The 14,767-nt window shown below is 43.2% G+C and overlaps 2 protein-coding genes across 9 annotated transcripts in view; one reads left to right on the forward strand and one right to left on the reverse strand.

The window, feature by feature from the left end:
• LOC141935600 (cell cycle control protein 50C-like) overlaps positions 1-14,767 on the forward strand; it is a 32,292-nt gene that overhangs the window by 16,775 nt on the left and 750 nt on the right. Inside the window, exons 8-11 of one of the 7 annotated variants that reach the window (XM_074852023.1) lie at positions 3,488-3,591; positions 7,248-7,418; positions 8,360-8,442; positions 8,692-9,107. In XM_074852023.1, coding sequence (XP_074708124.1) covers positions 3,488-3,507 — 20 coding nt within the window. In that variant the 3' untranslated portion in view covers positions 3,508-3,591; positions 7,248-7,418; positions 8,360-8,442; positions 8,692-9,107. Of the gene's footprint in view, positions 1-1,135; positions 1,353-3,487; positions 3,592-7,247; positions 7,419-8,359; positions 8,443-8,691; positions 9,113-14,767 lie in introns of those variants that run through there. The other 6 variants (XM_074852014.1, XM_074852032.1, XR_012626597.1 and 3 more) reach the window with 6 other exon arrangements.
• Positions 9,143-14,767, reverse strand: part of DCBLD2 (discoidin, CUB and LCCL domain containing 2) — a 54,665-nt gene continuing 49,040 nt past the window's right edge. For both annotated transcript variants that reach the window (XM_074851942.1, XM_074851934.1), the window contains exons 12-15: positions 14,241-14,334; positions 13,804-13,853; positions 13,319-13,456; positions 9,143-12,283 (exon numbers count right to left, since the gene is read on the reverse strand). In XM_074851942.1, coding sequence (XP_074708043.1) covers positions 11,841-12,283; positions 13,319-13,456; positions 13,804-13,853; positions 14,241-14,334 — 725 coding nt within the window. In that variant the 3' untranslated portion in view covers positions 9,143-11,840. The remainder of the gene's footprint in view (positions 12,284-13,318; positions 13,457-13,803; positions 13,854-14,240; positions 14,335-14,767) is intronic.

Here is a 14,767-nt window from a genome sequence, read left to right on the forward strand (position 1 = left end):
TGGGATTTGCCGTGAAACTTACTTGTTTTGTCAGGGATTCTCATCTCTCCCTAACAGGTGATAGCGATCATGTCGTAGAAAGAAATGGAGTATGAATGTGTCAGGTGTGATTTTAAGTGTTCCCAGCTGTGGAAAGCTTATTTCCCATAATGGCTTCAGTAACTCTGTGTTCTAGGGAAAAATGTTCCCTTCCTACAGTGGGGGGTATAATTTTAAAGTTTCAGGAGTGTACCAAAGTTCGTTGAGTTGGCCCTGTTTTGGATCCTGGATACTTATTTTGTAAGAGGTGGAGCAGTAGCTCTTAAGCGAGGAAGCTTACACAGAGGTAGCCTGAGCTGTGGATTTCTACCGTTGTCTGCACTCTCTTGTTCGCTTCTGATTTCATTAAACTTGTAACAGCTGTGACATCATTGACATGTTGGCAGGTTTTCCTCAGCCAAATGTTACTCAAAAGTTATTGGGGGGGGGGGGATGATAGAGGCAGGTAGAGCATGATTTCCTTAGAAATTGATGGAAAAGGCAAGTCTTTTGTATTCACATCTTTAACACATTTGTTCTTTGGAGTTCACTGTGTGAAGAGTAAGAACACTTGTACTAGGAAAAGGTGGCTGGTTGATGCTGGCCTTGTCCAAACCTCACACCTTCTTAACGGGGCGGACAGAACAGTGGGGAAGAAACTGGGATCTTCGCAGCCCCTCCCTGCAGGGTGAGTTTTGTCGGATGAAAAGACTTGAGAAATCCGGGCGCTGCCGGCAAGCGGCGTTGCCGCCCCTGAGGTACGGCCGGCCGGCACCGCGCGCCAGGCGCAGGCTGTGCTGTAGGTGCCACCTTTCGGAGGCGAGGTGCAGGTTACCGGGCACAGCCCGTGCATGTTTCTGGCGGGGGGATCCTTTGCCCCCCTCCCGCTCCCCGCCGCTTTGCCCGGCGTATCTCCGTGTGGTAACCGGCCATTTCCCGCCGCCAGGGCCAGGGGAGCCGCGGGGCGCGGCGCTGCCGCCAGCGGTCTCGCGCTGATCGGCGGGGACTCGAGCCAATCGGTGAGCAGCGGGTGGGAGGAGCGTGGCTCGTTGCAACCAATGGGACCCCGAGGAGCCGGGGCGGGGGCGGGACTTGCCGCTGGCGGGAACGGCTTCAGGCTAATACACCTCCAGCGGGGGGGGTCGCCCCGCGTTCCGGGCCGCCCTGAGGGGAGCGGGGACGCCGCCGCCCTCCGCCGGCAGCAGGTCGGGACGTGGGACATGGGACATGGGACATGGGACATGGGACATGGCTGCGGCGGGGCCCAGGCAGCTGCTGGGCCCGAGCGACGTCGCATACTCCCTGCGGTTCTCCCTGCGGGCTTTCCCGGAGCGGTATGTGTGAAAACGCTGCGTCATGGACAGCTGATGGTGCGGGAGGGTCTCTTTTTTAAGTTTGCTAGGGGGCTGGTATCATGACTTAGGGGGAAAAAACATTCTTGGAATTCTTTAATGACAACTCAGTCATACAGGTGCCTTGTAAAAAGTCAAATTTGGAAATAGGCACAAGTTTTGTATTTCAAGTTGTCCGAGATCAGCTCTGTGGGAACTCGTTTTTGCAGGCAGCTTTATAGTGCTGGGTATCATGTGGCTGTTAGTTTCATTATTGTATGAGTTTAAAATCTGATACGTTAAAACTTCTGGAATAATGAATAATGATTTCAGTCTCTTGATACTGACAAATTTAGTATCTGCCACTGTTGGGAGTGGGAATACTGCCAGTGGATGTCTAGTTCTATGAGAGAAGTTTGGTTTAATAATCAGCATTTTTTTGTTTGCTTTATGTAGGAGGCCAGTTCTTTGTGTATATGGTTTCATCTTCCTCTACTGTGTTGAAAAAAATGCTATAAAATAAGCATAGAAGCAGAAATTATTTTTATTTTACTGTGAAAACATAATTGAAACATCTTGGTTATAATCTGCTGTTAGGAAGTGGAATTTTGTTAAGATACTGGGGGTTTTTTTCCTTTACATCATCTTTACTGGACTTTGATTCCATTTATTTTTGGGAAATGAAAATAACTGTCAAAATAACACTGTATTGTGGTTTGCTGCTGTTACCAAAAAGCTGGGTTGGAAGACAACTCTGAAAATTCTGGATGTCAATGGTGCTGGAGGGGGTGGTTTAAGTGTTTGGTGTTAACTGAGTGCCCTGTGGTTTATTACAGCTATGTAATACACGCTTGTAAATACCTTAGGAATGTAAAATAATAATCTAGGCAGCTGGCCATCTAGGCTGGGAACGGAAGGATTGGTGTTAGGTAGTTATAAAAGAAGTGATAATAAAATACAGCCAGGACTTAGCAAGCAGGGGGGGGGGAACAAAACAAAACAAAAAACCCAAAACCAACCAGGACATGGCAAGCATGCCAAAAAAAAAAAAAAAAAAAAAATCCCTTTTGGAAGTTAACAACAGAGCTTCCTCGGAGCCTGTTCTGTGTTCAGCCCCTGCCATAGACTGCCTGGGCAGGTGCTGAGACCTAATTATTCCAGCTGTGTGCCGGACATTGCCCCACCAAATCCCGTGTGGAAGCTGTCCTACATCAACCTAGCTGCAAAATTGGGTTCTAACATTATGTTGGGGACGGAGCTGCTGCTGGGGGAGAGGACGTCTCATCCGAAGGGTCACTTATTAGACACTTTATGGATGCCAGAGCAGGGGAGGGGGGAGCTTGCTTTTTGCATGCGCATACTTGAAGAGTTGTCAATATTGATTAATGAACTATTATTAGTATTTGAATCTCTGAAGTAATTTTGTGTCTTGAATAATTTAAGATAGTGAGATTTCTCTAGTAGGATCGAACAGTGTATATTTTAAGTATGTGGTGCGTGCTTATTTATATTATGCATTGTGCCAGATATGACTTAAGACAGGATGCTGAGTAATTCTTTGAGGACAGTAACTGAGGTCTTGTTGCCCACTTGTCTGAAGGAAGATGACTTTCCAGGATTATAGCTAAAATACTCTTACGTGGGCTGAGAATGACGAACCCTTTTCTGGCTACCTTTTTACATTAATGAGCTTTTGGACCAGTGTGATGCTTTTTTGTTGCATGAAACTGTGGCTGGAAAATCTCTTAAAGTTATGAAACATTTATTTGAGCTTTACTGAAAAATGCAGGTTTTTGCTCCCAATGAATTGGTTTTCTTGGGCAGAAGGAGACATTGGAGGTATTTTAATATAGATGGCTTTGGGACTTCCTTTGGGATTTAAGATTTTTCTCCATTTTGTTTTTTGTTCCAAAATTGTCATTGTAAAACCTGAAGAAAAAAGCAGAGGCTTGTTTGCAGTATTTAGTCTCAGTGTCTGGAGAATATTCTAATTTTTGTTCTGCAAATGCAATCCCGAATGAATCCAGAATGTATTGTATCATAGCTGTTTTACACACACAAATGGGTTTACATTTTTGTGTGTGCGTTTTACAATGCTGTTATTTCTGATATAGAATATTACTTTGTGTTCACTGCAGGAGCTAAAACCAAATCTTGAATCTCAGCAAGATACCTGTGAATCAGAAATTTTCACTGCTGTGCCATGGGATTGAACAATACATCAAGTACCAGTTCAAGACAGGTACTATTTTGATGTCTGTCTGCACTCTTGTTTAAGATCCTGTTATCTGCAGGGAATGTCAATTGTACATTCCTGTTTCAGTTCTCATGCAAATTGTGGAGCTTTGTGATGGGATCCTCTGTGGGGTGGAGCTTTGAGATAGATTTCCCTGGAGCTCTACTGGCAGTTAAGCTCCTTAAAGAAGAGAAAGGCTTTTCAATTTTCAAAAAAATTGGAGCAACTTAAAAAGGAGACAATCAAAGTTAAGACAAAATAAATAAACACATCATAAATCCCCTGTGTTCCTGTGGTGTAGGTGTCAGCATGGCTCAGAGTTTAGTTTGGTTTTTAGGCTTGGTTTCAGGGCTGCCTGGGTTTCGCACCCTCTAGCTTGTAGGATGTGTGTCTCTGCCACTCGTGCTGTGGTGCTCCCTGTCTGCTCCTCTCCACGGAGTCTGTCCTCTTTACAACACCTTCGCCTAGCTTGAGTGGTAGAATTTGAAATGTGGATAATTGTAAAAGACCTTTGTTCTTATTTTTTCTGGTCAGTTTCTTTATAGTGTATTTTGTATGACAGTCCACACTGGTTTTGAAGTCTTTTACTTGTCCTGGGCATTTTCCAGTGGTTTGTCCAATTTTCATCTTCCCTTTCAATTGAGTTTACGACGGTAGAGCAGAGATGACTGTTAAAAGTAATGTTGTGTTTTCTCTCCCTTTGAAGTACGAAGGAGTGCAAAATATCACTGGCCTGTTTGGTTTATTTGCATCAGGCTCTTAATTACTTTCTTTACTGCCTCTTAGAGGTATGTGTGAAACTTGTCTGCCTTCGGATCTTAAACTACAAAACCTACTATGTTAAAGGTCGTCATCATTTAAAATTCCCTCTGCTCCATTTTCTCCGTAGCCATTCCTCATTTGTTGCTAATAATTGCTATGAAAAACTTTTTCTTGTCTCTTTAGTTCATGAAATGCAAACCAGATAGCTTTTCATGACTTTGGCAGCTAAGGGATGTCATTTAACTGTTGAAACAAGGTGTTACCTTTTAAACTCTTCCCTTTAAGTTGATACTACAATCCTCTACTGAAAACAATGAAAAATTTTGCGGCAAGGACAGGTCAGAGAGTGCGATCAGCTTTTCAAAATGATTAATATAGACGTGTGTGTTGTGACAGTTGTTCCACTGCACTTTTTTCCTCTGTCTGCCTCCACCTGCTTTCCTTTCCTGAGCAGATTCCTAAGAAGCCTTGACAGAGGCTGTGCTTTTATGCTTTGCTTGCACTGATGGAATTCTTGACAAATTATTGAGCTTTTACAAATCCTTTTTATTACCTTTTCTTGAAAGAATTGAGACATCCTATGTGGTCTAGCTGCTGTGCTCTCTCCTTTGCCAAAAGCCATGGGCTAATTTCGGCCAAACTTGAAAAAGCACAGCCTTCAGGCTTTTTTTGTTTTGGCTATGTTGGGTTTTTTTTTAAAAAAGAAGTGGATGGCTGGGTGAAGAAAACCCAACTGAGTGCTTCTCACTGCAGAGCAGTGGACAGAACTCACCTGTGAACCTTCCGTTATGGTCCAGCTGGTCGGGTATCTTGGAGGAGAACATGCACAAGGAGAGAAAAGGCAGAAGGTTGTGTTTCACTTCCTTTGGATTAGTACTAATACAGTGCAGTGAGCTGTGCTCTTCTCAGATTTGCTGAAATAATTTTTAGCAAATTATTCTTCCTCTCCTGTGCAAGTGGTAGGCATCTTGGTAGAAAGAAATTTGGCGTAACTCCTCCCTTTAGACAAAAAAAAAAAAGCATGCATTTCTTTGTGACCAGGCTTCAGTGAAGTGAGTATAGGAAGAGTACAAAGAATAAAAGGTTACAGATGCACAAGGGAGGATTTAGAATTTCCTCAACACATGAAAAATCATTCCCAGTGTAGATATTTTGGGTAAGCTTATTCATACATTATGCTAAAGGATGAGGAACGCCAAGCAATTTTTTTAATTTTTTTTTTTTCCGCTACAAAACATGAGCAAGGCATGAGAAACTGTTCCACACTTCTGCATATCTCCTTATCAGAAATCAGATTCTAATCTTGGATATCCTTCCAGCGGAGAGGCACTGCTCACCTGAAGTGCAGGTGACTTTATGGGATGACCCAGGCCCTTCCTGTTGACCCCACGTTCACAGCCTGGGGGTTGTAAACTGTGCAACACCCACCTACAAAATTCAGGTTACAGCGGGGTAGCAAGTCACTTGCCTTGGTGTTAGCGTGACTGTTGCTGGTAGCCTCCTGAAGGCTGTAAGGTAGAACTGAGTTCTAAGTGAGATTGTTTTTTTTTTCCTTAAAGCAAATCCTAGCACACTGACAGAAAGCAAGCCAGTAACTTTACATTGAAAGATGGAAGGGCTTGACTGTGTGTGACAGAGATGCTGTTGATTAACAAACAGCTCAAAAATGTGTATACCAGTATAAGTAAAATAATGGGCACTTGTGACTGCTCATTCTGAGAAAACCAGCTCTGCTCTGGTGTCCAGTTTACTTTCTCAGCACAGTCAGGGGTTTCTGGGGAAACAAAAAAATCAGCTGCTTCCTAGGAAAGTTCTAATTAGGCACATACTCTTTTAAGTTTTCATTCTTTGAAGTGTTTATACTCACAGAATATTTTATACATATTAGATCTTGGTATCTGACATATTAAGAGCTCATGTCCTCTCCCAGGCAAAATACTTCATTCACTAAACAGGAGTTTTTCCACACAAAATCTCCTTCCACAGGCAGTTTCTCCTCTACAGGGCAACTAAAACCCGCACTCCTGTTCTGTACAGCAGGCAGTGGCACTTCTGCCAGCACAGCAGATAAAAGTGCAAGAACTTGTAGAAACGGTAAGAAAGTAATTCCCAGTGTGCCAGAGGCAATACAAGATGAATGCTGAAAGTTACTTTTTTCCTTAATGTGAAACCAAGTAACCATTGGTACAAGAACTTCAAGGATTTATTGGTAGTGGGTTTTGTACTGCTGAGGCTTCTGGCAGGGGCCAACACAACCTTTTCCCTGTGTCCCCGGGTCAGCGTGTGTCCATGCAGAGGGGCTGTTCTGGTGCTGGAGGGTGACGAGGCCGTGAGGCGCAGTCGCCCCTCAGCCCTTGTGTTCCCTGGGCCTGGAGCCTCCGCAGCAGGATTCCGGCAGTTGACGGTGCAGGCAGCCGTGCTGCTGGACATCCTGCTTCTCAGGCGAGACGCTGTAACAAAGTGGGACCATTTTCCCTTACAAGAGCTTTAGCTTAACTTCATTACCAAATTCTACTGTTAGGTAATTTCTCCTAATAGTAATTGCAGCGTTTAAACGTGTTAAGTGAGTGGTGTGGTCTACTTCAGAGGTGGGTAAAGTGACAAAGCATTGTTCCCAGTAACGAGGCTGCCTTTGGTTTTTAGGTGCAGGAAAAAAAAAAATCACAATTACTGAAGGTACAGCAGTATAGACCATATCTTTGACTTTACTTTTAAGAGGTTATAAAGCATACCTGTAGAATGGCTTGAGATAGGCCTGTTTCTGTGACTGCTGAAGAAGAATTTTAAGTAATCATGCATGCCTCTGTATCAGCTGTTTTAGATGTGTATCAGATGTCTGATACATAAAACATGGGTACTTTTTTACTAATGAAATTCAACTTCTTTTGCTTTTGTTTCAGAAAGACTCGTGCACTAGAATAATCCAATATGAAGGAGCCTTCCTGACTAGAATGGATTCTGGCACTCAGCCCGTTGTCGCCAGAAGCTGGTTTTGGAGAGCTAAAATCTCGTGAAGCTGCCGCATGTTCAGGAGCAAGGCAAAAGTCAACTGCAGGCACTTAGAAAATAATGTAAGACTTTATAATAGTCTATAAATAGTTTTTATGTATTGTGGCATTGTATTTGTGTGAAACCTGGCCTGTAGCCTTTCACTCTCCCCTTCGGTTGCACCCTGACTGTTTTGGACTCTGTCTTGCATAAAGCCACAAAGGTAAAAAAACGTAGAAGAATCACAACACTATTTGAGTTTGGTTTTAGGCAGACTGTGATTCTACTGTAATTTGACCATAGAGTTGTTTGTGCAGTCACTCTAGGTAAGTTCAGGTACACTTGAAAGCTGTTCTAGGCTTCCGCCATTTAAACAGGAATGGAGGTAGGAGTCTTTCTTCCAATTTCAGATGTACTGTCATTACATGTGCAAAAAAAAAAAAAAGTGTTTCTTTTTCTTTTGCAAGGCAGCAGAGACAGCTGTTGGTATAAACTTCTGGCTGTGCTGGAAACCAACAGCAGTTTCAAGTGCCATTTTTTGATCAGAATTTGGTTACTGACCATGTGGTTTCCTAGAAGTGATAATTGTGCACCCCTCAGAGTTGACCCACGGTATATTTGGTTACATTATCAAGAATTGTTTTAGGACTTACCCAAGGAAAAGTTTGAACAGACAAATTCACCTGTAAACTCCCCATACAGGAGAAGAGAGTTTACTGCAGGCATAAGTGTGCTCTGTTTTCATCACTATAAAACAAAACCAGTACAAATGTTGAGCACTACTTCTTATGGAGGAAGGACAAATTTCATTCATTTACAGGAAAAGCTTTACCTTTTCAGGAACTTTTCTTCCTAGAAATAATGTGCTATTTGTGTAGTGAACTGAATACTTGGCTTTTTAACTTAAGCACTTCTCATGTTTATTTGCCATTTCTGTATAGCGTTTGTGGGAAAGTAATGAAAAACAGTACGTCAGGAAACTCAAGATATGTTTTTGCTTTACTTCCTCCCCCCATCACCCAAGATGTGGAAAACCTTGAACACGAAGCTGAGAGCGCCCAAGCTGAAGTAACTATTTCGGGTGAGCTGCGTTTCGGGCAGAGCCAGGTAAGGAAGCAGCACGTGTTGTGCCTCACACAGACCCTCTAGAACACTGCTCAGCTGAAGCAGGGAGGCGGCTGGCATTCCCTCTCTGAAGGGGAGGCTGCTTGTAACCTTACAGTTGGACAAGCACAGGACTAACGCCACTTTAAGGAAGAGTCATCATGATTTCCTTATTTCAGGAACTGCAGTGCTAGAGTTAAGATAAAGAAGGGGAAAGCTTTGAAAGCAAAAGCAGCTTTTCTTTTTTTTCAGTAATTGGAAAACAGCCGTGGTCTAGTTGAAGAATAAACTCATGGCCCCTCTTGAGTACCAGCACAGAGGCGGTGTGCTGACTAGGGGCAGGAGTGGGGATTGTCTCTGCATCTAAGCCAGGGGTTAGGCTGGCCCAGAGCCTGACCTCCCCGCTGGAGGCAGCTGCCCCTGCTGTGCCTCAGCCCCTCCCCACACGGGACTGCCAGCAGCAGGTAGCTCCAGGGAAGCTCCCTCCTGGAAGTGCCACTTGCCCTGCAGCAGAGCTCAGGGAGTGTTCTTCACTGCTTCCAGCCCTTGGTGAGGTGGGGCAGGACTGACCAGACATCCCCTGCGACACAGCACCGTGTCCCTCTGGGAGCCAGGGCATGGTAACTAACCCCTGACCCCTGCATTTCCAGACTGCAAAGGAACTAGAGGTAAGGTCAGTGTTAAATGCAAACAAGCTGAGGAATATGTATGTACAATTTATTTAAAATACTTTTTAACATACATATAAAACCCCTTCACTATTTATACAGTCTAAGTTCTAGCAACATATACAAATACTGAGCAACTACAATACATGCTGAGGTAAGAACATACATTCTGGGAGAATACTCAAGCCAAACAAGATTGAAATACATTTTATATCCATGTCTTCACATGTAAGAGAGACCCATTAAATATACCTCTGCTTTTACTGTACACAGGAGAATTCTAATCTTAAGTGTGTTGTCATGCAACTTACATTTGGGAATCAACTTTTAAGTTTGTAGCATACATTTTAAACCCAACCATTACATACTCAAACTTTTTTTCTCAGCCCTAGCAGATAACATGTTCAAAATTGAAAGCAGGGAGCAAAGCCTGGGACCAATTTCTTTCAGAAAAGGGACTTAAATTTCTTAAAAACATTCTTAAAACCTGTTTAATTCTTACACCATCTTAGCCTACAGTATATCCACAGTTCTACCACACCTGGCCTACAGTAAAAATTAAATCCAAGTGTGTTAATTTTACTGACTTGAACACCTCCATTTATTTTTATGGTAGATAAATTCTTCTAGGTGTAAACTGGTACAGTTTGAGAATGCAGAGGTTTCTTAACTTCACTGGAGTAAGTAGGTCACACCGTGGTGCAAATAACCTCCCACCCCTTTCAAATAAAATCAGCTCAGATAATGCTGAAGTCATAGCTGCTGCTGACAGGTAAGAACACTTACCTGTTTAAGCAAAACTACAAAGATTGCAGACTAGCTTTATCAAGCAGAAAAATTTGCAGTAACATTAGAAGTACAACTTACAGGCAGGAATTTCTTTTTCATGAATGGGTCTTATATGCCACCCTTACTTATAAGATTCACATTTAGGCTTAGACAATTCTGAAAAAAAAAAAAATTCTCAACAAATGAGAATGAATGATCAGAAGATTATAGAATCGGGCTTTAAGGTAGCACAGAGTATGTAAAAACATATTCTAAATGTTGAACAGGCCACAAGTAATTTTGGATTACTGCGTGTGCAAACAAGTTTTCAAGTCACAAGTCCAGGACACTGTACTGGTCTGCAGACATGGTGGCAGCCCTCTTGAACAGTATTCTAGTTTCTGTCGGGACATTCTCCACCTAGTTTAAGGACCCTGGGCAATAAACAAGGCTGACTTGAATATAGCACAGAAACAAACAGTAACCACTGAAGTCCATAAAACTGGGCTGATGTTTAGGTAGGGGGTTTCACATGTATAAATTAATTCAGCATCCTCCCAACAGTGCTGTTACAATAAAAATATTTTTATTGTGTTTTTGTTTTACTACTTAGGTTAAAAAGCTGTGCTTTGTTTCTAACAAGATAAAAAATGGCAAATATGACATCCAAATTGTTTTCGTTCTGTGATTACCTAGCTAAAACTAGTCTACATTATCCCAAATAGGAGACTGACTACAATGTTTTCATAGCAGAGAACATTGGAACATTCAAAGGACACAAATTCCATTAAACACTCCTGACATGGACACTCTTTGGAACAGTAATGGTCCTTTTGCAAAAATGTTTTGGAATCTTTTATACTCTGTTAAGACCAATCTTAAGAAAAGCCCTAAGGCTGAAGTTTTTCAGTTGTGCTAAAACGTACCGTATGTGCTAAATGCATGTGTAACACAAACTGTGCACTGCTGGAGCATCTGTGTGTAAGCACTCACAAAAGTATATACATACCTTTTCTTTGTATAAGCTCACATCTTAACACACAACAATAGATATTCGGGGGCAGGGGGACAGGGAGAACCTTTCTGAATTCAGTCACCTCCAACGCCTGGATGCTTCTTGCACACTGACCATCAGGGAAGTCTGAATTTGAGGCAGACGCTCCTCAGAGCAGCCCTCACTTAGCAGGGAAAAATAGAACAGCAGTTGCCCTGTAGTTTGCCCGTATGACTTTGTGCCTCCTGGATCCCTCGGAAGGAACAAGGCGGAGTGGCTGAAGAACAGGAGGCAGAAAATAGATTGTACAGAGAGCAGGTTCCAGCTTTGGAAGGCTAACAAAAATGGTGGGAACCTTCTGAGGACACACAGCTGACAATTCCTAAGCCTGCAAACAAAAGCTGAAATAACGTGATTTAGAATCAAAACTATTTTATGCCATGAAGTTAATGGGATTTTTGCCACCAGTCCTGAGGACAGCAGTTTTTACAGTCCAAAGTTGCGTAGGCATTTTATAGGGTAAAACGAATTTCAGAAGCTATAGTGCTTACATACAGATCTTAGAAAGTTAGGAGGCTTTAGGTTTTGTTTGGGTTTTTTTCCCCCAAAAATAGTACCGTTAGCAAGAAATTATTGGCTTTCGTACTTTAAGCTGTTTCTCCCAATTTATCATTCACATCTATGAATTACTGAAGCTAATCTTGAAGAGTTCTTCTCTCATGTCTGACAGACAATTGTACAGTAGTAATTAAAAAAGTCCACGGTTTTGCAGGAGACAAGCTGTTAATTACATATACAGCTTGAGGAAAGGCAGAATTACTGGTTTCCCAGACCTCCAATACCCCATCTTTTGGTTCAACACTGCATCACTGAAGACCAACAATACCAAGACAACGCAATTAAAAAGTGAAACTGTTAGCTTTATGGAACTGGCTTTTAAAAACAAGCCATCCTTCTACCTTACTCGTGAGCTAACTTAGTTCATCCTTGCTCCCAGCGGAGTGGGCCAGGCTCTGTGGTACCTGGTACACCAACTCGGCAGCAGCGCCTGGCCCCGGCTGCCCCTTCGGTGTATCGTACAGCGCCTGTGCGGACGATGCACTGTCTGTCCTAGATAAGAGTTTATTGTGAGTCCCAGCCAGTGGAGGAGCTTGATTCCCTGCAGCTTTGAAGGTGGAGATGGAGGGAACACCGAGAGGCGTGCTGGGATGGCTGGACATGTCCATGATGATTGGCGTGGCGTATTCTGGTCCGGTTATAGGCAGCGGTTCAGCATAGGCGTGGTAAACTTCTTGTATGGGCGAACTGTAAGGGTCCAAATTGGCGTAACTTGCTTCTTTTCCTTCCTCTGGTTTAAAAGTTGATCTCTGATGAAGCGTGCCGACAATTCCCCCTACCAGTGGCTGAGCATACTCTGTGTTGTGTTGCAAGCCCCAGCAAAAGAAAAACAAAAAACACACTTAATGGATTTATTTTTTTCTTTTACAGTGGCATCACATTAAATACAACCTGTCAATAGTGTGACAGAAATCATTATCCTAGATCAAACCAGGGGTTCATCTCTGTCTGCCAGTGCCAACTGCTCTGGGAAAAAAGTCATTTCCACCCAATAAAGGCACTGGGATAGCCACAACATCCCAATTTCTCAAGTTTATACTTCTTCCCTTGTGAGTTGCCATTTCCCATGCTGTAAATCTGCCCCAAAACAAAGTTTTTTGAAACACTCTTCCCTGCAAAATTAGATTTAAATGAAATCATCCTGCCTGGCTTCAGATAAAAAGTGCTCCTCAGGGTTGTCCTCTGAGGGAGGGGAAGCCTGCACGCGGTCAGCTGAGATGCAAAAGTTGGAGGTGGGGAACATGGCCAGCTGGGTAAAACCAGACAGGCAGCCAAAAAGAGAAAAGTGATTCTGCCTGCTGTGAAGCCGTAACTGCTGCACGCCATCGGTGTGTAAGCACAGCACCAGGGGCACAGGCAGGAAGGGGGCATCCGCCGCCACCAGTAACTCCTCCTTTGCGGGATCACAGGAACAATTCAGCCGTACGGTCAGCGGAGGGAACCAGACTGGGGCATGAAGGGAACGGGGTGAAATTATTTCCGGTGCATGAAACCATAACCACAGAAATCCTTCCGCCCTTTATGGGGTTTAAGAACAAGTACAAGGACAGAAACTTTCCGTTACCACATTAACTTGGGAAGGTGCCTATCCCCCGCGCATCGAGTCAGTGACCACACCTCTGCGGTACGCAGAGCAGATCTGACAAAGCCTGCGTTTTAAGAAACGCGCTTGCCAACAGAACTATTCACTTCTCTGTCCCCCAAAACAAACAGGCAATAATTCAATGTAGCCAAATTCCTGACATTTTTTGGCATGTCGTACATATATAATATAAATTTATGAATATATATATATATATTTTACATGGCCCACAAAACCAGTAAAACGTACCTGCAGACTCCGTTTGCAGCATTGCTGGGACTTCTCTTGGTCTTAGGTGACTAATTTCACTGCTGCTGTAGCGTACAGGAGTTTCTTCATGTTCTGCCGATTTGGTTGGGAGAAACTGCTTCATTCCTTTCCACCAGCCTTCACATGGATTTTAAAAAACAGAACACCCAAGACTGCATGTATGCTGCATTTTAAGCTCCTAAAATATTTTTACACCACAACTTCTATTTCGCAGTAGCAGGTAAACAAGTCACTCCTCCGTAGTTGCGTGACCCTGAGGTTACAAGGTACTGTAACATTTTCTGGCAGACTGAGGGTTCGGAGGTGACAACATTACTCTCACCCAATCCACTTGGCTGCGTGCTCCCCCTTCAACCACCCGCACAACTGCTGCGCTCGAGGGAGCCCACCCCTGAACGCCCAGGAGCAGCACTGCTGCGGCTACTCATCGCACTTAAACGACTCAAATAAAACCATTTTGTTACCTGCACGATCCCAGTAAGGTAGATCGTAAGTGCCCTCAGTTTTTTTCTTGCTGTGGAAAAAAAAAAAAAAAAAGTATTTTAGCTACTCTGCTTATTCAGAAGATGCACTAATTAATGCTCAGCAACTATCACCTTGGCTATAACTGGCCCTCACATTTGAGGTATAAGCACCAGTAACCTGGCTTGCCATCACCAGTCTGCTGCTACTGGAGAAACCAGTTTTCAGTACAAGCACTTCTAATGAAAATAGTTACAAAAAGCTGTTTTCACTCTCCTCGCTATTTCAAGTGAACATTTTCTCACAGAATACAATTCTGAAAACAAAAATCCTTCCACAAGTGTGGACCGTGTAGTTCCCATGGCGACACATGCAGCGTTTCATCCCCCACACCAGGCTAACAGTCATTTAAAGCACTTTCATGAATCTGTTCATTTACCGGTTTCTCCAATGCCACGCACAAACTAAGATAAGAATCAGAGTAGTGAAGACCATCACCAGCACTGGAACCAGAACTGCTGCCAATGCCACATCTGAAAGCCATTAAATTAAGTGGTGTCAGACAGAACAGCTTCTCATAAATCACTTTTTAATGTGAAAATAACTTGGGTAAAGCACATAGTTTTCACATATCGTGTCTACCACACCAGATCCCCCAGCTAAGCTGCCCTTGCTGGATGCTCCCACAGGCTAAATGTCAGGTAACATCCAGCTCTTCTACACGTACGCACAGCTGGCATTTTTGCAAGGCTTTTCATCAAAATCAACAGATTGGTTTTAATAGAAGTAAGATTTTTCTGTTAGAACAATGCATTTTATTTATCAGAAGGAAAATCAAAAAAGCCCAGGAATACGCAACCACTCAAGTCTGGACATCCTACAGGAAGTAAATAAATAGCCCAGCACCACATTAACTGGTGACAGTTAATGACATCAGCCTGCGCTGGCTCTGCGTGTGACACCAGA

This window comes from Strix uralensis, chromosome 2, assembly GCF_047716275.1.
Source record: "Strix uralensis isolate ZFMK-TIS-50842 chromosome 2, bStrUra1, whole genome shotgun sequence".
Taxonomy (NCBI): Eukaryota; Metazoa; Chordata; class Aves; order Strigiformes; family Strigidae; genus Strix; species Strix uralensis.